This window comes from Muntiacus reevesi, chromosome 1 (assembly GCF_963930625.1).
Source record: "Muntiacus reevesi chromosome 1, mMunRee1.1, whole genome shotgun sequence".
NCBI lineage: Eukaryota > Metazoa > Chordata > Mammalia > Artiodactyla > Cervidae > Muntiacus > Muntiacus reevesi.
The window spans coordinates 242,786,313-242,808,683 of NC_089249.1; the positions used below are offsets into that span (position 1 = coordinate 242,786,313).

At 38.0% G+C, this 22,371-nt stretch overlaps 1 protein-coding gene across 3 annotated transcripts in view; it reads right to left on the bottom strand.

The window, feature by feature from the left end:
* The window catches only part of FAM114A2 (family with sequence similarity 114 member A2), a 37,055-nt gene that overhangs the window by 11,655 nt on the left and 3,029 nt on the right, over positions 1-22,371 (bottom strand). For all 3 annotated transcript variants that reach the window (XM_065918966.1, XM_065918967.1, XM_065918968.1), the window contains exons 2-11: positions 20,808-21,049; positions 20,366-20,465; positions 19,867-19,959; positions 16,505-16,596; positions 15,241-15,375; positions 14,554-14,712; positions 13,767-13,890; positions 9,456-9,535; positions 894-1,016; positions 261-400 (exon numbers count right to left, since the gene is read on the bottom strand). In XM_065918966.1, coding sequence (XP_065775038.1) covers positions 261-400; positions 894-1,016; positions 9,456-9,535; positions 13,767-13,890; positions 14,554-14,712; positions 15,241-15,375; positions 16,505-16,596; positions 19,867-19,959; positions 20,366-20,465; positions 20,808-21,035 — 1,274 coding nt within the window. In that variant the 5' untranslated portion in view covers positions 21,036-21,049. The remainder of the gene's footprint in view (positions 1-260; positions 401-893; positions 1,017-9,455; positions 9,536-13,766; positions 13,891-14,553; positions 14,713-15,240; positions 15,376-16,504; positions 16,597-19,866; positions 19,960-20,365; positions 20,466-20,807; positions 21,050-22,371) is intronic.

Genomic DNA, 22,371 nt, shown 5'->3' on the forward strand with positions numbered 1-22,371 from the left:
TTCTATTCCAATTAAGGCCAATAATCTGAAAAAAAAGTAGTTTTTCAGAGTATGAGTTGGTTAGTTAAAAAGGGCAAATTTCTAATGCAGAGTTAAGGTTCAATGAAAATAAACAAAATCCAAAATAAACCTCAAAGATGTGAATGGTGCAATGTGAACAACATCTTATTGACAGGAAAGTTTCTAAAATGTTGGAAAGAAAACTGAGAAAACTCTTACAGCAATATGCATCATTTTAGAGGGACACTTATTACACTTACTGGCAAAGGGCTCTGCTCCTTTCTATGGCTATTACTTCCTGTTTCTGGCCATGTAGAACCAGAGCCGCTGTTTTGTGAAAAAGTTCAATTGAGCAGGCAGTCAGTTCTGCTAGGCTCCGGATTGCAAATGCATGGATATCCTGGATGGAAAAACAAAACAAAGCATAACAAGTCCAAGCATTTGGCTTTTTTTGTACAAGAGGAAATGACACCACCTTGCTTCTCCCATATTGAAGTATTTAGCACCTTGAAAGCAACAAAGACTAATACTTGCCCTTTAATAAACCTCCTCTTCTTCTAGAGTTGTTACATAATTTTGTAACTGGGCTCACAGATGTAAAAAAGAGGCTCCCCTGAAGTGTGACTATGTGACCAAGTTTCAACCAAACAATTAGAATAAAATGTGTCAGATGTTAGCTTCTGGGAACCTTCTCATGATGCCACACATATGCACCCTTTTGTCTCTTTTTCTTCACTCTTTGCCTCCTGTAGTTTGAAACTAAGATGCTAGGATCTTGGATCACAAAGTAGAAATTATGGATAGTAGTACAACAAAACAGAAAGTGCTTAGAGCCCTCTCTTGCGATACTCACATCTCAAAAGAAAAAAAAGCCCTAGTTGTTTTCGTTTTACCTCTATTGAATTGTTATTGATCTGCTCAGTGTTTTCTGCTTCCAACTGTTTTTCTCCTTCTTCCTTCTCTTCCAAAGGTTTGGCCAGAGATGTCCTGATCCACTCATAGGCTGTATTTCTTGCCTAAATAAGAAAAAGATTACAGTCAGCCCTCTATATCCACAGGCTCCACATCTTCAGAGTCAATCAACCATGGACTGAAAATATTCAGAGGAAAAAAAAATCCAGAAAGTTCCAAAAAGCAAAACCTGAGTTTGCCAAATGCTGGCAACTTCAACAGCATTTATATTGCATTTACAACTATATACACACCATTTATACTTTAGTAGGTATTATAAGTAATGAAGAGATGCTTTAACATATACTAGAGGATGTACAGAGAAGGCAATAGCATCCAACTCCAGTACTGTTGCCTGGAAAATCCCATGGACAGAGGAGCCTGGTAGGCTACAGACCATGGGGTCACTAAGAGTCAGAAATGACTGAGCGACTTCACTTTCACTTTTCACTTTCACGCACTGGAGAAGGAAATGGCAACCCACTCCGGTATTCTTGCCTGGAGAATCCCAGGGACAGAGGAACCTGGTGGGGTCTATGGGGTCGCACAGAGTCGGACACGACTGAAGGCACTTAGCAGCAGCAGCAGCAGCAGCAGCAGAGGAGGCACATGGGTTATAAGCAAATATTACACCATTTTGTATCGGGAAATTGATCACCCCTGAATTTTGCTATCAATAGGGGTCCCTGGAAGCAGGATGCTTCTGAGGCTGTCGAGGGATGGCTATATAGTCCATCAGCAATTTAATTCAGCTCACCAAGATTACTGTGCCTCCACCAGGAACATTTTAGCACAATGGAGGTCAGTGCTCTTGTTCTCACCCGAACATACCATTGAACTTCTCAGTGCTGAACTTATCAGATCTCTATAAAACACTTAACATTTATTACCACTCATTCCCTCTTGAATTCTCTAATCTTTGGCATTTTTTAAACTAAGTTGTAACTTACATAAAGTGCACAAATTTTCAGAGTATGACAGGTTACATGTGTACACATTTATTTATGTTTATGTGACCCAGATCAATTACGCAACATTCCCATCCCTCTAGAAAGTCCCCATATCCCTTCCTAGTCAGTACTGCTCAAATCAACTAGCAGTCATAGCTCTCTACTTCTCTTACCCTACTCCCTTCTCTCTCCATCAGTCCTAACTCAGTAATTTTAATATTCCCTATCTGCTGCTGACTCCTGAATCCTTATCTCCAGCATTAACTTCTCCTGAAAACAACATATTCCAACTCCTTGCTTGACATACATATCAGGATATCCTATAGGCATCTGTATCATGTATAACATGGAAAAAATTTAATTAAATTTGTCATCTTTCTCTCCCTACCCCTAATTTTTTCATCTTCTCTTATTCCCTTGAGTTTTAGAAGAACCACCAGTCATCCAAGCCAAAATACCTGAGCCATTCTAGATTCTTCCTTTTCACACACCAACATGGTAGCCTATGTATTTTCCAATTTGCCCCTTCTCTTCCTCTGTTACCACCACAGGAGTTCAAATATACTTTATGGCAATAGCACTCTGGTCTCCCTGCTTCCAATTTGGCTCATCTTAAAATCCATCTTCCATAATGGTACCAGTGATCTATCTAAGCCCATAGCTGATTTCTCCACTTCTCTTCAATGGCTCCCCATCAACTAGATCATGCTCTTTGACATAATCTAAAAAGTGCCCATGATCTAGTCTACCTACCTCTCCAGGTTCTCTCACCACTTTCCACTTTATGAACTGATAATAATGACCGATAATGTGCCTGTTCTTTCATGTTATTCCCTTAGTCCAGACTATCTTTCCCATTTTTTTCCCTTAAATCAAGGCAACTCAATTTTCTTTCAATTCTCCATCCAAACACTGCTTGCTCCAAGTAACTCCCAAAGACATCCCAGGAGACTGGGCGCCTCAGCAGCCCTTTGACGTATGCCCACAGTCCCCTGAACACCTTTCAGCTTGCTGTCTGGTTGCTAGGTTGTGTCCGACTCTCTGTGACCCCAGGGACTGTAGCCCACCAGGCTCCTAAGTCCATGGCATTTCCCAGGCAAGACACTGGAGTGGGCTGCCATTTCCCTCCCCAAGGGACCTTCCCAACCCAATGACTGAATCCAGGTCTCCTTGCACTGGCAGGCAGATTCTTTACCACTGAGCCACCAGGGAAGCCCCAGCTTTCTAGTTTCTTGAGCTAATAAATATGCCTTTCTCTTAATCCAGTCTGACTTAAGTTTCTGTCATTTGCAACTGAGAGAGTCCAGGTTTTTAAGGAAACGTTTACTGTCATTAAATGAGTTGACCCACTTGAGTGGCTTTGTATAGACAGAATGTGTTCAGAGTTGTAATCAAGCAACAGGAATCCAAAGAAGACCTTGAGAGTCATTCCAACTGAAAACCGAGAGAACTACAGGCTTTATTACAGACATAGTATTAGGGCTGAGCCTTTAAGGATCAATAAGTGGTGCTATACCCAAGGGTACACACGAATGAGCTAGAGTAGAATCTATGTACTCGACATTCACTTCAAGGTTCTTTCCCCTGTAATACAGGGCCTCCCAAAAGTCCCTCAGGTATAATCTGGCTCTGATCTATAACCTTCCCACTACTAAAGCATTAACCTTCGAAATTAAAAAATAAATAATTAACTATATAAAGATTTAGAAGCAAGAAAACACAAGGTGTACTGAGAAAACTGTGAGATAACTGGTAAGACCAGATAATAGGGTACATTCATTCATTTGTTATAAATATGTAGCACATACTGTCCTAGATGCTGGGAATATAGTGACTAATACAAACTATGGCCCTGATCTTTATTCTACTACGAAAGGACAATTAACAAGCAAACATGTAAAAGCATGAAGAAAATAAAATGAAGTGCTAAAGTGTAGAGTGGGTGAGTATAAAGCAGATTCCATTTGGGTGGGCAGGAAATCTCTGAGGAGCAAAATTTGAGCTGAATTCTGAAATTTAAGAGGTGTTAGCCATATAAAATATTTAGACAATGAGAGACATAAGCAGAGGGAAACCAGATTGGTATATTCAAGGAACAGAGCCAAGGCCAATATGGGAAAAGTATGGTAAAAGATGAGGTTTGGGAGGTGAAATTTATATAGAAGAGAATAGTGAGAGATGAGGCTGTTAAGAATTCTAACAGTTGAAGAATAGTCTAAATATATGTGAAAGTCTCTACAATTTCTTTGAGGAGATAAAATGAGAGAAAAAACAGACACTGATTTATGTGAGATGGAAAAAGAAAAATAGAGATAAGGTCATATAAAACAGAAAACTGATACTATAAATTCAACTCATTTTAGTAGGGTTATATACTTAAAATAACCTCTCTAGTAATAAATACATTAAGGGATGTTATTACAGTCCATTCTACTGACTTAATGTAATTTATCATCCTTTTCAAAAAAATACCAAGGTAGCCACCCTCCACACCCAGATCAGTATGGAACCTTCCACTGATAAGATCCAGACTCATCAGTGCTTGTTGCTGTTGTCAGTCGCTCAGCTATGTCCGACTCTTTGCAACCCCATGGACTGTAGCCCATGGTCTGTCAGGCTCTCCTGTCCATGGAATTCTCCAGGCAAGGGTACTGGAGTTTGTAGCCATTCCCTTCTTCAAGGGATCTTCCTGACCCAGGGATCAAACCCGGGTCTCCTGCATTGCAGGCAGCTTCCTTACATCTGAGCCTCTAGGCTCATGCTTAGTCGTGTCCAACTCTTTGCGACCCCATGGACTGTAGCCTGCCAGGCTCCTCTGTCTGTGGGATTTTTCAGGCAAGAATACTGGAGTGGGTTGCCATTTCCTCCTCCAGGGGATCTTCCCAACCCAGTGATATAACCTGCATCTCCTGCACTGCAGGCAGATTATTTACCCACTGAACCACTGGGGAAGACCTACAAATAAAAAGGCCCCTTTGAGCTTAGCTTCTGCAACAGCTTATTCATTTATTTTGCTGAAAAAAAGTGAGGCCTGAAGAAGGAATGGGATTTGACCACATCATATGTGAGGGTCAGAATAAGAATCAGAATTGCGCTCTCAGATTTTTACTTCATTGCTTTTCCTCTGCATCATACAGACTCTCATATAAATTCCCAGAAGTAATCAGGCCCTTATCCTTAATCATTGTTTATCTTAAGATAAACAAAACCCAAAATATAAGCAATATGAAAACTGCTTTCAGAGAATGACTAGGACTAAATAACTTATTATTATAATCTCTTTGAGCAGAGAAACTGTGTCTCTTTCATTACTTTTTCCTTAGCACCTAGCAAAATAAAGGTTTATTGTAAATGTATTTATTGAACATCTAAATGTATAACACACTGAGATACCTTCTTCAGGACTATAAACAATGTATATTTACTATGGGCCAGGTACTTTTCAGAGCTCTGTGTGTATTAACACATTAAATCTTCACAGGAACCCTACATTATCCCTGCCTCCCAGACAGAGAAGCTGAGGCACAGAGAGGTTGAGCAATTGTTTAAGATTGCACAGAAAGTAAGATGGTAAAGGTGGGATTTTAAGAACAATAAAGCATATCACAGATCCAGCCTTGAAGAAATTTAACTGTTAAAATGGGAGGTGAGATACACACATTTAAAAACAAGTAAGAACCAATGATGATTTTATGAAGTACATCTGCACAGTTAAGTGAATAAAGTGCTACATGGAGTATACATATAGTATGTATACTTTTATATAAGAAGGAGATAAGAAAATATATCTGTTATCTAAAAAAGAAATATAGGAAGGATATGCTGGAAAACAAGAAAGTTCAAAATATAAAAAGAGAGAAGAGAATGGAGTAGATAGGAATTGGGAGGGAGTGACACTTCTGTGTATATTTTTTTGAAGTTTTGACTTGAACACACGTTAATACTCTACATATTCAAAGATTAAATTAGTAAGAGAACACAGTAAATAAATCATAAATTTTTTTGTAGATTGGTTTTATAGTAGTATGGACAAGCATACATTTCAAATGCATTACAGGATAGAGGAAAGTAGAAAATGTGGCAATGTTACTGGGAGACAGAGTTCTTACTGTGAAAGAGACAAATGTAAAATGGGGAGAGGTAAAGAAGAACCCATAAAAATGAACTGAAACTGGGGTTATTGGTATGAACTCATGATCTCTGAAATAAGTATATGAGTATACACATTTACACACATACATACACTTCTGCATATATACAGGGTGGTGCACATGTGTGTTCAGTTCAGTCACTCAGTCGTGTCCGACTCTTTGCGAACCCATGAACCGCAGCGCGCCAGGCCTCCCTGTCCATCACCAACTCCCGGAGTTACCCAAACTCACGTCCATTGAGTCGGTGATGCCATCCAGCCATCTCATTCTCTGTCGTCCCCTTCTCCTCCTGCCCTCAATCTCTCCCAGCGCCAGGGTCTTTTCAAATAAGTCAACTATTCACATCAGGTATCCAAAGTATTGGAGTTTGACCTTCAACATCAGTCCTTCCAATGAACACCCAGGACTGATCTTTAGGATGGAATGATTGGATCTCCTTGCAGCCCAAGGGACTCTCAAGAGTCTTCTCCAACACCACAGTTCAAAAGCATCAATTCTTCGGCGCTCAGCTTTCTTTATAGCCCAACTCTCACATCCATACATGACCACTGGACAAACCACAGCCTTGACTAGATGGACCTTTGTTGACAAAGTGACGTCTGCTTTTTAATATGCTGTTTAGATTGGTCATAACTTTCCTTCCGAGGAGTAAGCATCTTTTAGTTTCATGGCTGAAATCACCATCTGCAGTGACTCTGGAGCCCAGAAAAATACAGCTAAATACACCTCCTGGCTCAGCAGCTTCCCAGGTGGCACTACTGGTAAAGAATTTGCCCGCCAACACAAGAGACATAAGAGTCACGGGTTCGATCCCTCAGCTGGGAAGATACCCTAGAGGAGAGCATGGCAATCCCCTCCAGTATTCTTGCCCGGAAAATCCCACAGTTGAGGAGCCTGGTGGGCTACAGTCCACAGGGTCACAAAGAGCTGGATGTGACTGAAGCAAGTTAACACACACACACAGCTCTGCCAACAAACATACACACACAGGTCTGCCAACAAGCCTAGAAACAAAGGCACCCCAAGCAATGAGCACATCTAGCATCTAGGTTTTGGCCTGAAATATCAAAAAGGAACCATGGCTCCTTGAATTTCAGGTTGATTCTAGGGAGAAATATGGAAGGCACAAGATCTTGTTATGCCCAAAAATAAGGAAATACTCAAAGACTTAATAGGGATACGTCACACAGAAGTCAGCTTGAAGGAAAATTTGAACACCAAAATAATTAAGGACAGTAATGAATTACAACCAATGAGGAAAAAAAAAGAAACCCATGAGACCATACCAATAACAGATAATAAATAAAGAGATAAGGGGGGAAGGTAAAGTTCTTAACTCTTCAGCAGAATGCTGACAGCCAACTCGTAAATGTGAAGCATGTACTGAGATTGAAACAAATCATCATTTGGCAATCATCACAGTAAAGACTGGTGCATCAAGAATCATGAAGAGCTGCTAAAGCTAGGATGTTGAATGATGAGCAGCAGGGTATTTGTATGGTCTTAAAAATGTCTCCCCACAGAAAGCTCATTAGTGGCACAGGAACAAAATCATAACCATACAGTAAGAAATCAGACAACACCCCACCAATAAGGGACAGATGGACATCATGTGCCTCTATATATGTTGTACCCTGTGCAGGATACAACATTATTTATAAACTCTTTCAGCTGAGAATGCATAACTTGACTTTAATCATGAGAAAACATCAGACAACCCTCAAGTAAGGAATACTCTACTTCTATAAAGGGAAAAGAGGCTTGTATTTCTCAAAAATGTCAAAATAATAAGAGATAAAGAAAGGCTAAGGACTATTCCATATTAAAAGGGACTAAACAAACAAAAACAAAGTAAATACAGATTAAGAGAGACAAAGTATGTGACAAAGAAATACAATTTATGATCATGTACTTGCTCCAACATTAAAGGAAGAAAATGAAGGACATTATCAGGTCAACTGACAAAACTGGAACGTGGACAACAGATTAAATAAAGTATGGTATCAATGTTAAATTTATTGCAGTTGATAATTAGTGTGGTTATGGAAGGGAACATCCATATTCTTAAGAGACACATATTGAAATATTTAGGAGAACAGGAATATCATACTTATAATTTACTCTCAAAAAATAGTCCCAGGGAATTCCCTGGCAGTCCAGTGGTTAAGATTCCATGCTTCCACTGTGGAGGGCATGGGTTTGATCCCTGGTTGTGGAACTAAAGATCCTGCATGCCACATAACAGGGCCAGAAATAATCCCAATAATAGTTATAACATGTGTGTGCATGTATGTATGAGGGAGGTAGAGAAAAAGGGATAGAAAGAGAGAACTCATTTGCAAGCACAAATGATTAAGTAAATGAAGTAAAATGTTATCAGGTACATCTGCATAAAAGGTATATGAATGGCTATTTGTTCTATTCTTGTAACTTTTTTCTAAGTTGGATATTATTTCCAAAACAAAAACACTACGATCCAAGCTATAAAATGCTGTAGTTAAAAGTGCTACAGACAAGATGAGGGAGAGGAGCTGCTGAGGCGAGGTGCCGAAAGCTTTCCTAGAGAATGCAGCATTTTCACTGGTCATGACAGAGCAATGCATAACTTCCCTCAAGCATCATATTTCTTACCCTGTGGTATGCAAGAGGTGACTCTGATGTCTATTTAATGGCTGTCAGTTCTCCCTGGCCAGGAAGCAATGTGTGCCTGCTGCTAACTGATTCTAAGATGTTTCTTGAGATTAGGAGAAGAGGGTGAAGAGGCAGCAGGCAGCCCAAGACCCATAGAATAGTTCCCAAGAGCTGGCAGGCTGGTGTAAAGGCTAGGCGGGTCCTACTCTGGAAACAGTCTCTCCCAACCCACTCTGAGCTCTGACCAAAGTCCTGTGCTCCAGCTCAGGCATCGCCACCGAAGAGCAAGGTCCAGGTCAAGAACCCTCTCATTTCCACAAGCTAAATGGTCATTATCTGAGTTACTGGGTTCTGGGAAATGGCAGCCTCTAGCTACCTAATGGCAGGGGCCACATGCCATCATCTGTGAATCACTCATGAGCCCTGAGAACATCAACAGAGAGGGAGACCTCAATAGAGAACTAGCCCATTGGTATCACAATGGCTGGTGAGCACAACCAATGGCTGGGGCCTAATTTAAGCTTTCAGACAAGCAAAGCAATCCATATGAAAACAGGTGAGGATGGCAGACGTGTTGGGGGGCTGGGGGTGGGAGGCGCAGTGTGAGTTTAGCACACTAACCTGTGAAACCAAGAAGCAGACACAAGGTATGGAACTCAGGATGTACCCTTGGTGTTGGTGACATCCTTGCCAGGAATTTACAACCTTACATTCTTTGTCCACTAAATATATGTACGTAAAAAACTTAAAATCACCAAGAGGAAAAACTTACCCTGGCAAGTTTCTCTGGTTTGGAGGAGACATGCAGCTGGGAAAATAGCTCTGTTATCTCTTTGGTAAAGTCTTCATCCCCTAGAAAAACAAGTCCCATGTAAAACACTGTACAAAGACAGGAATGCATCATTGCAGGGGAGAGAAGAGAAATGATAGTAGCAGCAGCAGTAGTACTAACTGCAGAAGCGAATTACATGAGCAAGGTGCTTCGGTGCTTACAAAATCCTTTTTAATGTATATTTTACTATGAATTCTTTCAATGGATTTGTAAAAAAAAAAAAAAAAAAGCATCACTATCTCATTTTAGAGATGAAGAAAATAGGGCCTGAAGAGGTTAATTTACATTCCTCAAATCTCATAATAAATTAGGAGTCAAACCTTGGCCTTCCCACCCCCAATTCAGAGCCTGTGCTCTTTGTATTATATCCTATAAGCATAAATGGAGAACTGATGAAGGCAGAGTACTAATTGAGTACTATGCATGTGCTTCCAAAGAAACTAAATTTAAGTTGGGACATAAAAGACAAGTACAAGTTAGCCAGGAGAATGGCTTCAGGCAGAGAAAACAAGTACAAAAATTCAGAAAGCATTGCAAGAAGTTCTATACATTGGGCTTGTCCTGATGGAAGAAGGAGAAGAGGGACAGAATGAAGCTAGGAAAGTAAGCAGGATTCGGGTATTAAAGGATGTTATAAACCATGGTGAAGAACTTTTCACAAAGAGAATGAGGAGTTGCTGAATGATTTGAAACAGACAGGCAAATCCAATTAAAATTTTAGAAAGATCACTTTAGCTTCCTGGTGGGAATGGAATGAAAGAGAAACATGAAGGAAGGCAAGAAAGTTGAGGCAATAATCCAGAAACGAGATAAGAATAATAGTAGATAATAAGAAAGGAAGAGGAAAAAGGATTCCAGGATTTTGGAAGGATGGTGAGGAAGCTACTGGAATAAGCTTGATGAGCAATGATGTGGAACATGGAATTCTTAATACCTGAGAAACATGCAAGCAAATAGGTGAGTCAAGATCAAAGACAATCAACACATCCCAACAAATGACAGGAAATGCTGTTTCTCTCTATTCATCTAAATCCTAGCCAATCTCCTCTTTGAATCACAGTCCAAGTGTTTTCTGCACCAAAGACTACAGAGAGAACTCTTGTATACAGAAATCTCCCAGCACTTACAATCTATGGATCTTCCAGTCACTAGTTCATGGTTACCAAAGCAAATTATTACTGCTTCATACCTGCTTTCCTCCCCAAAATCCTTAACGGGAAGAAAATCTGCCTTGATTCTTGTCTATCTGCTATTCTTTTGTCCTCCCTTGGGATTCCAGGCAGAACATTCAAATGGTTTAGTGATCCCAGGTATAACACAGTTTGGGAAAAATTGATCTCACTCAACGATACAACTGTGACCTTTGTACCTTGTCTAAACAACTACTAATCATATCCTACTAAAACTCTGACTCTTAGCAGGACATTTTGTTTTCCCAGCAAAGCTCTAAATTATTTGGGATCAAGGGATGAATGTGCATTCAAGTGGGATGCAAGCATCTCAAAGAGTTTATAAAATAATCTGATAAAGTGTAGGAGGGGAAAAAAATGACTTCTACTTATAGTCATTTATCTCTTTTTTTTTTTCATTTATTTTTATTAGTTGGATGCTAATTACTTTACAATATTGTAGTGGTTTTTGTCATACATTGACATGAATCAGTCTATGGATTTACATGTATTCCCCATCCCGATCCCCCCTCCCACCTCCCTCTCCACCCGATTCCTCTAGGTCTTCCCAGTGCACCAGGCCCGAGCACTTGTCTCGTGCATCCAGCCTGGGCTGGTGATCTGTTTCACCCTAAATAATATACATGTTTCAATGCTGTTCTCTCGAAACATCCCACCCTCGCCTTCTCCCACAGAGTCCAAAATTCTGTTCTGTACATCTGTGTCTCTTTTTCTGTTTTGCATATAGGGTTATCATTACCATCTTTCTAAATTCCATATATATCGCTCACTCTTTAAGAAGTTCTTTTCTAGGATACACTTTAGAATGTAAATAATGTATTATTATGGTAGTACACGTTTATAATTTATACACATTCAAATATATATATATATATATATATATATATATATATATAGGGTCTAAGTGCTCAAAAAACTTTTACTGCTGAAGATTAATCAAAAAATGTTTGTATTAGGCTTAGTGAAATAAGTGAAACAGAGAAAGATAAAAACTATGTTATCATTTATATGTGGAATCTAAAAAATAAAACAAATGAGTATTTTTTATAAAGATAAAATACAGGGGGGGGGGAGTAATGGAGATCTTTGTCATGTACTCCCTATCAATTTGAGCTTAAAAAGCAGTTGTTGCACTAGAACAAAAGTATGCAGACAAAAGGAAGACAGGGTTGGTGCTTTGGGGAGACTCAGAAGAGAGGCGGGCACCACAAGCAGGAAGTCTACAAAAATGAAGGGATCAGATACATAAGGTAGAAGGGCAAAGGCTAAGGATGCTGACAGAAACTGAAGACGATCAACATCACCAGGGTTTTCTCTCCCCTATCCTAACTTCACTGAGATATAATTAAATACCAAGGTCAGTGTTGTATTCTCAACCAGAATCACTAGGGAGGTCTGTTGGAAAAGGTGGCATGCAGCACTCCAATGCTGTCTTTGCAGAATCCTGATATCTGGCCAACAGGTAAGGAATAAAAATATCATAGACACAAATCCATCTGTTTAGCAATTCCCTAGAGTCCTCTGAATGGTATTTAAAATCAGGATTTCTGATTGCTATACAAAGCGAGATGTTGACTAAATTAAACAAATACTGTTAATGGTATTATGTACAAATAGCCTAAATTAAGTTCATAAAATAATCGGGGATTATCACACCAGGGCATGTAGGAATAATGGAGCAACTTAAGCAAATCAAAAATCAATGTATAGGTTTCCTACTAAGTGAGACTTTGAAAATAAAGATCTTTATTTATTTACTTATGCCATTCTAATAACGAAAACAATAGCCACCATTTGTTGAGTGTTTACTATGAGCCACACATTAAACATAACGTTTCATTTAGTCCTTAGAACAAACTGAGAGATTAGCCACCTCTACTTACAGCTGAGGAAACAGAAGCTCAGGGTTAAGTAACTTCCCAAAGTCACAAGGCTTAATAAATGGCAGATCTTGATTTAGAAACCAGGTCTAACTCCAAAATCCATCCTTTTATCTACCATGCTTACTGTCTTCTCAATGTGTCAAGACAGCTTTAAAAATTCATATTCAAGGACCATTTTGTATCAGGACTCTTTACACAGAGTAAGATATTATATAAATATTATCTATTTAGCAAGATATTATATAACCAGATGATTGGTTTAAGAAGATGTGGTATATACAGGGCTCTGGGATAACCTAGAGTGGGATGGGTGGGAGACAGGAGGGGACATATGTATACCTATGGCTGATTCATGTTGATGTATGGCAGAAACCAACACAACATTGTAAAGCAATTATCCTCCAATTAAAAATAAATAAAATATATTCCACATCACCCATTAAAATTACCACAAACCAGAATAAATCCCTGCCCAATATTCATTAATTAATACCCCATCAGGCAGGAGGCCATAGAAGAAAAAAAATCTATGCTATCAGCTTACATTGAGACAGGGCATATTGTGCCTTGCCCCAAATCTTATAACACTCCCAATCTGCAGGTTAAAAAAACCTAATGGCAAAAGTTAGAGATTTGTAAAAGACTTGAGATCTATCAATGCTATTATTCTTTGCCATTCTGTAGTGCCAAACCCCCATACCTTACTGTCCTATATTTCTAAAATAGTGACTTGTTTTCTGTGATAGATCTCTGCAGTGCATTCTTCAGTATCTCTGTACATCCTGATGACCAATATCTTCTTGCCTTCACTTGGAATGAACAGTAATACATACGGACTCTAATGCCACAGGGCTATGCAGAAAGCCCCACTTATTTTCCCAGATATTAAAAGCTGACCTTGATGATCTAGATTTTCCTCATAAGTCAGTTCTAATACAATACGTAGACCATTTGCTGCCATGTTCAAGTTCTTTGATAAATAGCCAACAAGGTACCCTGTACTTACTTCAGAAGCTAGTTTCAAAGGTACATAAAGTTCCAAGGAAAAATTATACTTTTGCAAGACTAGTATAAAATATTTAGGACATATGATGGTTATATATGTACTGATATCTACATATGTACTGCACATAAACACACTACATCCTTTCCACTCAAATGCTGGATTTCCATATTACCTTTCTTCTCTTCCTCCTCTTCTTCACAGAGCTCTGCTAGGGAAAATGCTTCTTTGAGTTGCTCCAATTCAAGTTTTAGAGTCTCTAATTCTTCTCCACTTAGAGAATTAAGGATAGATTTCACCTGAATTGATACAAGATAATAAGCATGAAAAAGAAAAACATTCTCAAAAGCAGAAGAGGTTACAGATCATAGTAAAATTAAAATTATCAATTCACAAGCTCTTAAGAACCTTAACACAAGATGAAAGATAGGGAGAATTTGTGCTTCCAAAAACAATATAAACCACTGTAGCCATACCAGCCTGAATGCACTTCATCTCGTCAAAAACAATATAAACAAGAAATGTATAGAAATTAGTGCTTAACTCAGCTTAAAAATTAGGAGAAAATGAAATAGTCTTGAATCAATTAAAAGCTAACAGATAACTAAATCCAAATCGGCATTTTAAGCCAAAGAAACTTATAAAAAGAAAAAAAGAATAAGATGAAGGACAAATGATAGATGTATTATTAAGACATCTTTATTAATCTGTCCATTTGTCTTTATTTTTTATTTTTTTTTCCCATTTGTCTTTAACAAAGAGAAACAACACTTGACTCATTCTACTTCTAGCAATTAATTCAAATATTAATTCTTTCTGTTTGTTTTGGCACAGTATTTTCAGAGTGCCTCAAGCCTCTACCTGACATACATTTCATTTTCCAACTGCACAGAGGAAAAGAGACTATGCAGTGTGCTTTTACTGAAAGACTATCCCAGATGAAATTTTTGGTTTGGAATTACCTTTATTTCACTTTCTCGAGAGAGCATCTCCAGAGCTTCTAGATGTGAAAGGCCTTGAAATTCATCAAAGAGTAGCCCATAATGAGTTTTCTTGTCTGTTTCCATGGTAACCTCATTGGAAGTCCATAGTTCTTCTTTCTCCTTTGCCTCTCGTAAAACCTGAAAGAGAGATGGAGGCATTATACTGCAACAAGTAACAAAAGCTTAAGGATGAGTTTTGAAAGTCGAGGGAAGCAAAACTGAAATGAATAACACTGCTCTTTCATTCTGGAACTGTGATTCAAATCAGAAAGGCTCAGAAGCTGCAGGGAAAATATGATCACATAATTTGCTCCTACACAGGGTAAATAACACCCTAGGAACCAAGTGTTTTTCTGAACATGCTTTTTACTGTTAATCTAATAAACAATCCTAAAAGGGCTTGGCATCTTATACTGCATTGACAAAGACATTCTGAGGGAAGGAAAGAGGAGGCAAAAAAAAAAAAGAACTGCACATTTTTCTAAGCATTAGAGCTGTGTATCCCCTCACCGAAAAAAAAAAAAAAAAAAAAAAAAAAAACCTTAACTTAAAAAAAATTCACTAAAAAGTCCTCAAAAGGAAATACTAACAAGGTCCCAAGTTAACACAAGCAAAAATACAGATCAAAATAGAAACAGAAAGTAAACAGATAAATGCAAATAGTACCTGAGACAGTGTAGAAGTCCGGTTCATCAGACCCTTGGTTCTTTTAAATCCAGGATCCCCTTCTGCTATTACATCCATTGTCTTTTTTCCAATGAATTCTAAGGCATCCAAACCCCCACTGATAACACTCTTTCCCTAGAAAACACATGCAACCTTGTCACAATAACGTTGAAGAAAGACACCTGCATGTTTTGATCATGTTAAATAGTGGATAACAATACCAACTGGCAAGAAAGTGGGGCAACTAAAACAATCATACTGCACTTATGGGAATGTAAAGCAGTATACTCACTTTGGAAAACTATTAGTATGTCTGAATATATGAATATCTTATGACCTAGCAACTCTACCCATGGTTAAACACTCAAAAAAATGTGTAGAGGTTCATCAAAAGACACACAAGAATGCTCACAGGAGTACTATTATAAAAGTTAAAAGCTGAAAACTACCTCTACACTTACCAACTCTGGAATGAGTGTTACACAGTCACTCAATGAAACACAACAAAGAAAATGGAATACACCACATAGCCATACCATGAATAAATTATACAAACATAATAATGAATGAAAGAAACCAGATACAACAGAGTACATTTTTTATGATTCTTTATACAACAAGCAAAATTACTGTATGTTGGTAGAAGACAGAATTGTAGCTACCTTAGACAGCAAGAGAGGGAGGTTGAGAAGACAGGGAGACAGCACAGGGTAGACATCTGATATACCACCATGATGTTTCTTAGTCTGAATATGCTCACACTGTGCAAATTAAAACTGAACACTTATGATTTCATTTTTCTGAATATAGATTATACTAAATAAAAAGTTAAAAAGTACTAGCTATTGTCACACAGGAGATATTAAGCTTCTTATATAATCTTTTCAAAAATGTTTCTAATCATCCATGGCTTTATAAGTATTCATCATAAACATTTCATTTTCCCTTCATCTAAACGATGTAATTATGAGAAAAATATTTTTGTAAAGCAGAGAGGTTTTTCTAGGACCAACAAACTAAGAATTCTTAGTCCATAAAATATTATGTACATTCCCTCTCCATTACTCATCTCCTCCCTCTTTTACTTCTAAGTTTTTCAAGTAGCTTTCACTCTACACTTAAGATCAAAGTGAATGATCTTCAGCAATTTGAACTCCCATAAGAGTAATGAGTCCCCAAGACTTTTAAGGAAGAAGAAAGAAAGAGAGACAAAACCCATTATAATCATGGAAGGAAGCAGGCCACCTTGGCAATTTTTACTCACTGTGCTCTGAACAGCAGTAGAGATGGTCGAGAATACCCCAAACGGCCCACTCTTTGGAGAGGAGTTTCCATTCTCTTTGGCATTTGTCTCTCCTATAGTAGGGAAGGGATGTGTAAATATGGACAGTCCATAAACAGGTTTGCTTTATTAGCATCTATATGAATTTTTAAAAATCGGATCTTACTTCCAACATACAAGGCCTTAGCATTTGTCAAGCATTTTAATCCATTTGCCTATTTAAATTAAAAGCTAAGGCAACTTTTTTTCATTTTTATTTCAAAACAAAATCCAGTCTTTCGAACAACCTACTGACTATACATAAGAGACAACATGATCTTCTGCACAAGGTAAAACTACAGGGTCAGAAAAAAGATCAGTGGTCACTGAGAGTGAAGAACTGGTGGAGGGGAGTGACTACAAAGGGGTATGGGGGGTGGTAAAAATATTCTTGTGTCCTGTATATACAAATATAGGAAATATTCTATATCTGAATAATCACAATGGACTATGATTACACAGTGTAAAGAGGACTGTATGTTTGTCAAAATACATAAAACTATGAACAGCTGGCCCTCTGTTCTGTAGATGTCAAACCTGTGGATACTCATTTTATATAAAGGACTTGAGCATCTGAAGATTTTGGTATCCACTGGAGGGCTCCTGGAACCAATCCCCATGGATATTAGGGGATGACTATACCTAAAGAGAGTGAACTTTATGTAAATTATTAACTCAATAAATCTGATTTTTTTTTTTAAAATCCAGGCTATTTTAAACTTTATCCTAGAAAATTAAGCTTCTTCATAAGATTCAGACATGCATTACGGAGACTTTTTTTTAATCTGTACTATTAACACTAAAATCTTATAGGAGATCAACAAATAATCTACTGTAGGGAGAACTTTTGCTTCCAACTATGATGGGCTCCCTGGTGGCTCAGACGGTAAAGCATCTGCCTGCAATGAGGGAGACCCGGGTTCAATCCCCGGGTTGGAAAGATCTCCTGGAGAAGGAAATAGCAACCCACTCCAGTACTCTTGCCTAGAACACTCCATGGATGGAGGAGCCTGGTGGGCTACAGTCTATGGGGTCGCAAAGAGTCGGACACGACTTAGCAACTTCACTTTATGATGGATTATTTGATGTCAGACTTGCCCTTCTACCACAGCATCTAGAAAAGTGGACAAAATATAAAGAACAATTATCTCCAGATACTAGACAACAGACTATACTGGACTATGGTTCAGGAGAGAAAAGAAAAAAATGAAGAGAATTCTGATTGGTTTGCTTTCCAGATCACAGCACAAGGAAGGGAAACCCAAGCAGAACATGGTAGTCTTACTAAGTGGAAGAAACAGGCAGGAGGCCAGGAAAGCTGAAGCGCCTGGGAATTTGCAGGTCAGAGTACAAGTATACCTCATTTTATTGCACTTTACTGCACTCTTCAGATAACGCTTTTTTTTTTTTTAACTAACAAGGTTTGTGCAACCCTCCATTGTTAGATAATGGTTAGTATTTTTTCATTAATGAAGTATTTTTTAATTAAAGTATGTACACTTTTTTAAAGATATAATGCTACTGTACATGTAATAGGTTATGACATTTTTACATATGCTTGAAAAATTAAAAAAAAATTTGTGAGACTCGCTTTATTGCAATATTCACTTTATTGAAGTGGTCTGAAACTGAACCCACAATATCTTCAGACTTTACTGTACTGGAGAGGAGGGAGCCACAGAGGTAAAGATTTACAGCTATCTACACAGGCGTGCCCTTGAGTCTTTGGCTGAATACTAAGCTATTCTTATACTGGAAGACTCTATGATACTGGGCAAAGAATGACCATGAGGCTGTAAACTAAACAATGCCCAAAGCTCATGCTAGGCTGAGAGATTTTGACTTCCAACCAATAAAGTAGACAGACCTAGTTAAATACCTAGAAATTAGATAGAAACCTCAGAAGGGTCAGAGGCTTAGTAGCTAAGCTAAACTAGCACTTATAAAGGCCACCCTAGATTCACCCTATTAGCTTAAAATGAAGTCTTAAAAAGAACAACCTAATCTACAAATGGGTTTCCCTGGTAGCTCAGCTGGTAATGAATCTGCCTGCAATGCAGAAAGCCCTGGTTCGATTCCTGGGTCGGGAAGATCCCCTGAAGAAGGGACAGGTTACCCACTCCAGTATTCTTGGGCTTCTCCGGTGGCTCAGACAGTAAATAATCCACCTGCAATGTGCGAGACCTGGGTTCACTCCCTGGGCTGGGAAGATCCCCTGGAAGAAGACATGGCAACCCACTCCAGTATTCTTGCCTGGAGAATCCCCATGGACAGAGAAACCTGGCAGACTGCAGTCCATGGGGTCATAAAGAGTCGGACATGACTGAGCGACTAAGCATGCACACGAGCTACAAATATCTTCACTGCCCTCCAAACAAAACTCACTCCCTTTAAAAGACAACAAAATCCACTCAACTATGTAACATTTTTAATTTCCAGCATAAAAGAAATGAAAAATGTGATCCATAACCAAGAAAAAATACTAGTCAATAGAAACAGATTCAAATGTCAGAGATGACGGTATTAGCAGACAGGGACACTAAAATAAATACATCAGAAGGTAAGAAATGGAAAATTCAAAGAAAAAAGAAACAAATGGAATTTCTAGAGTTGAAAATATAATAAAAATGAAACTGAACATCATTCAGTCGTGTCCAACTCTTTGTGACCCCATGGACTGTAACCTGCCAGACTCCTCTATCCATGAAATTCTCCAGGCCAGAATACTGGAGTGGGTAGCCATTCCCTTCTCCAGGGGAGCTTCCCAACCCAGGGATGGAACCTAGGTCCTTTTAAAAGTCATTGAGTGGACTTAATAGCATTAGACACAGCAAAAGAAAAGATTAGCAAAGAAACAACAAAAACTATGCAAACTGAAGGACAGAAAAAAAAAAGGCTTAAAAAAATGAACCCAACTTTAGTGACAGTGCAACAACACCAAAACTAACACATAAAAACATTTTGTCAAGCCACAACAGATTCACATTCAGCTAACTCTTAGACTCTTACTCAACTGTGCCAAGCAAAAAGCTAGGCAATTTTTACATTCTACATTCATGGTTTTATTTAAAGTTTTTAACAGTCCTCTGCAATATAAAATATCATCCCCTTGCATAAATAATGAAAAATAGACACCCAAGTGGTTAAAGGACATACATCTCTGTCAGTCAAAGATTTCAAGTCTCCTTTCTCATCAGTCCCATGATGCCCTGAACATCACAGTCCATAAACATCTACTGAAGAAATGAGCTGAACTATTCCATTTCAATCTATAATTCTAGGCTGTAACATTTCCATACACTGACCTGTTGCATACTGGACTTCTGTTGAAATTTCACTAGGACTAGGGATTCCAAGGGAAGTCTCTGCCTTCTCAATGACATTTGAAATACCTTGTCCTGATGAGAAAAATGATAACATTTTCATATTTGAATATTATTTGCAATTAGCCACCAAACTTAAGAAACAAACCAAAATTTAAACCCACAGATTTTGAAATTCTTTACAACTACAAGACTTTACTTTGACCTTATATAACTGATCTTTGGGAGTTTATCCTTATCTCTTCCCCCAAAATATTGATTATCACTAAATAACAACTTTATATTTATAATTCCTAAATGTCAACCTTCTAATGAAAATTACAAATTCTAGTGGCAGTATAAATCAGCCCATCATTCTAACACATCCTCAAACTATAAAGCCTCTGCATAATCATGGGAGAAGAATGATTAACAAAGTCATTTTTAACACAGATCTGTAGCAAAATAAACACAAAAATTAACAAAATGACTGATGACTTACCTACTGTGGCTACTGTAGCTGAGGCTGAGGAGAGCAAGGACTTGCCCCAACTGCCCCAATAGCCCCATCCGGACTGGGGTACATCTTTAGAAACAGTCTCCTATTTTTCCCAGTAGCCAGAAAAATCAAAGGCAAAGAAAAATGGAAAAATTAGAGGAAAGTCAGAGTGCATACACAAGATAGCTAAATACTGGCCAAAAGTATGACTGAACAAACACATACTGTGTGGCTCAAGAAATGTACTGACTGGCAGACATATGTTACCTGCATGTAAGCATCAAATAGCAAAGGCAACTACTCATATGCATTTATAGAACTGAGAAAATTTAGTGTTTTATGGTTATAAAAGGAAATAAATAAGTATAATCCCAATTTGGTATTGATTCCATATTCCTTTTAGCCCCAACATTTTTTAATCTCAGTGTTTTAATAGATACTCTACTTTGCCTGCAGCCTGTGATGCCTGAACAGGGAGAACTTCTGTCTCAAGGTCACTGGAAGGTTTGGACTCTGGTCTTTTCCGAGTAGCAGCTACAGGTTCTGATTTACTCTCTGACTTGGCAGTTTGGTCAACTGACTCAAAATTCTTGGCTGGCTCACAGTTCTCATCTTCATGGATGGGAGTTGCTTCAGTTATCACTGCATTCTCAAGATCATCTTTATTCGACATGATTATATCATTGCCTGGTAAAAGAAAAGCCCCCCACCCCAAAAAATTAATTATAGGCTTTTTTTACTTGTTACTTGTTTAAACTTTTTGAGATTATCACTAAGTCAAGTGCAGGTGTAAGAAATAATAGAGCTCTAATACACTCTTCACCCAATTTTCCCCAAGGTAGCAGTTTGTGTAACTATAGCATTTCATAACCAGGATACCGATATATACCTCCCCCTGATCTAACTCAAAATTTCACCAATTTTATACTCATTCACGCAAGTATAATTACTTCTATGAAATTTTATCACATGCACAGATTCATGTAATCATTACCACAGTCAGATAAAAAATAATTCAATTACAACGATCCCTTGTGTTTTAGCTATCTTTAGCCACTCCCATTCACCTCCTAACACACAGTAATCACTGATACTCTCCATCTCTATACTTTTGTCATTTCAAGATGCTATATAAATGCAATCATACAGCATGTAACCTTTTGAGTTTTTTCCACTCAGCAAAAGTCCCTCAAGATCCATGCAAGTTGTTGCATCAGTAGTTTCTCCCTTCTTATTGCTGAGTAGTGTTCCTTAATATGGATGCATCTCATTTGTTTCACCATTCACCTGTTGAAGGATGCCTGGGCTGTTTCCAGTTTAGGCCTATTACAACTAAAATGCCTATAAACATTTATATACAGGTTTTTATGGGAATATAAGTTTTTATTTCCCTGGAATAAATGACCAGTGCATGATTAATTTTATAAGAAGTTGCCATACTCTTTTCCAAAGTAGCTGAACTATTTTAGATTTCTACCAGCAATATACAAGAAATCGTTTCTTTTTATTCTCATCAGCATTTGGCAGTGTTATTTTTTATTTGAACCATTCTGATATAGGTGTGCTAATATGGGTTTAAGCTTTATGTTGCATTTCTCTAATGGCTAATGATACTAAACATCTTTTCATGTGCTTGCCATCTGTATATCCTCTTCAGCGAAACAGCTATTTTTATCTTTTGCTCGATAATTGGATTTTTCTTTTTGCTGTTAAGTTTTGAGAGCTCAATTCAAGTACTTTGTCAGACATGTGGTTTGTAAATATTTTATTCCAGTTTGTAGCTTATCTTTGCAACCTCTTCATAGTTTTCCACAGAGCAAAACTTTTTAGTTTCAATGAAGTCCAATTTACTAACTTTTTCTTTTACTGACATTTTTTTTTAAAAAACCTTTAGTTATCAATCATCCCTATCTCAATTTTTCAGAGAGAAGATTATGAAATTTCAGCTATCAGGATAAGATTTACATCACACCAGCTTTTGAATAGCAAAGTTAACCAATTCAATTCCT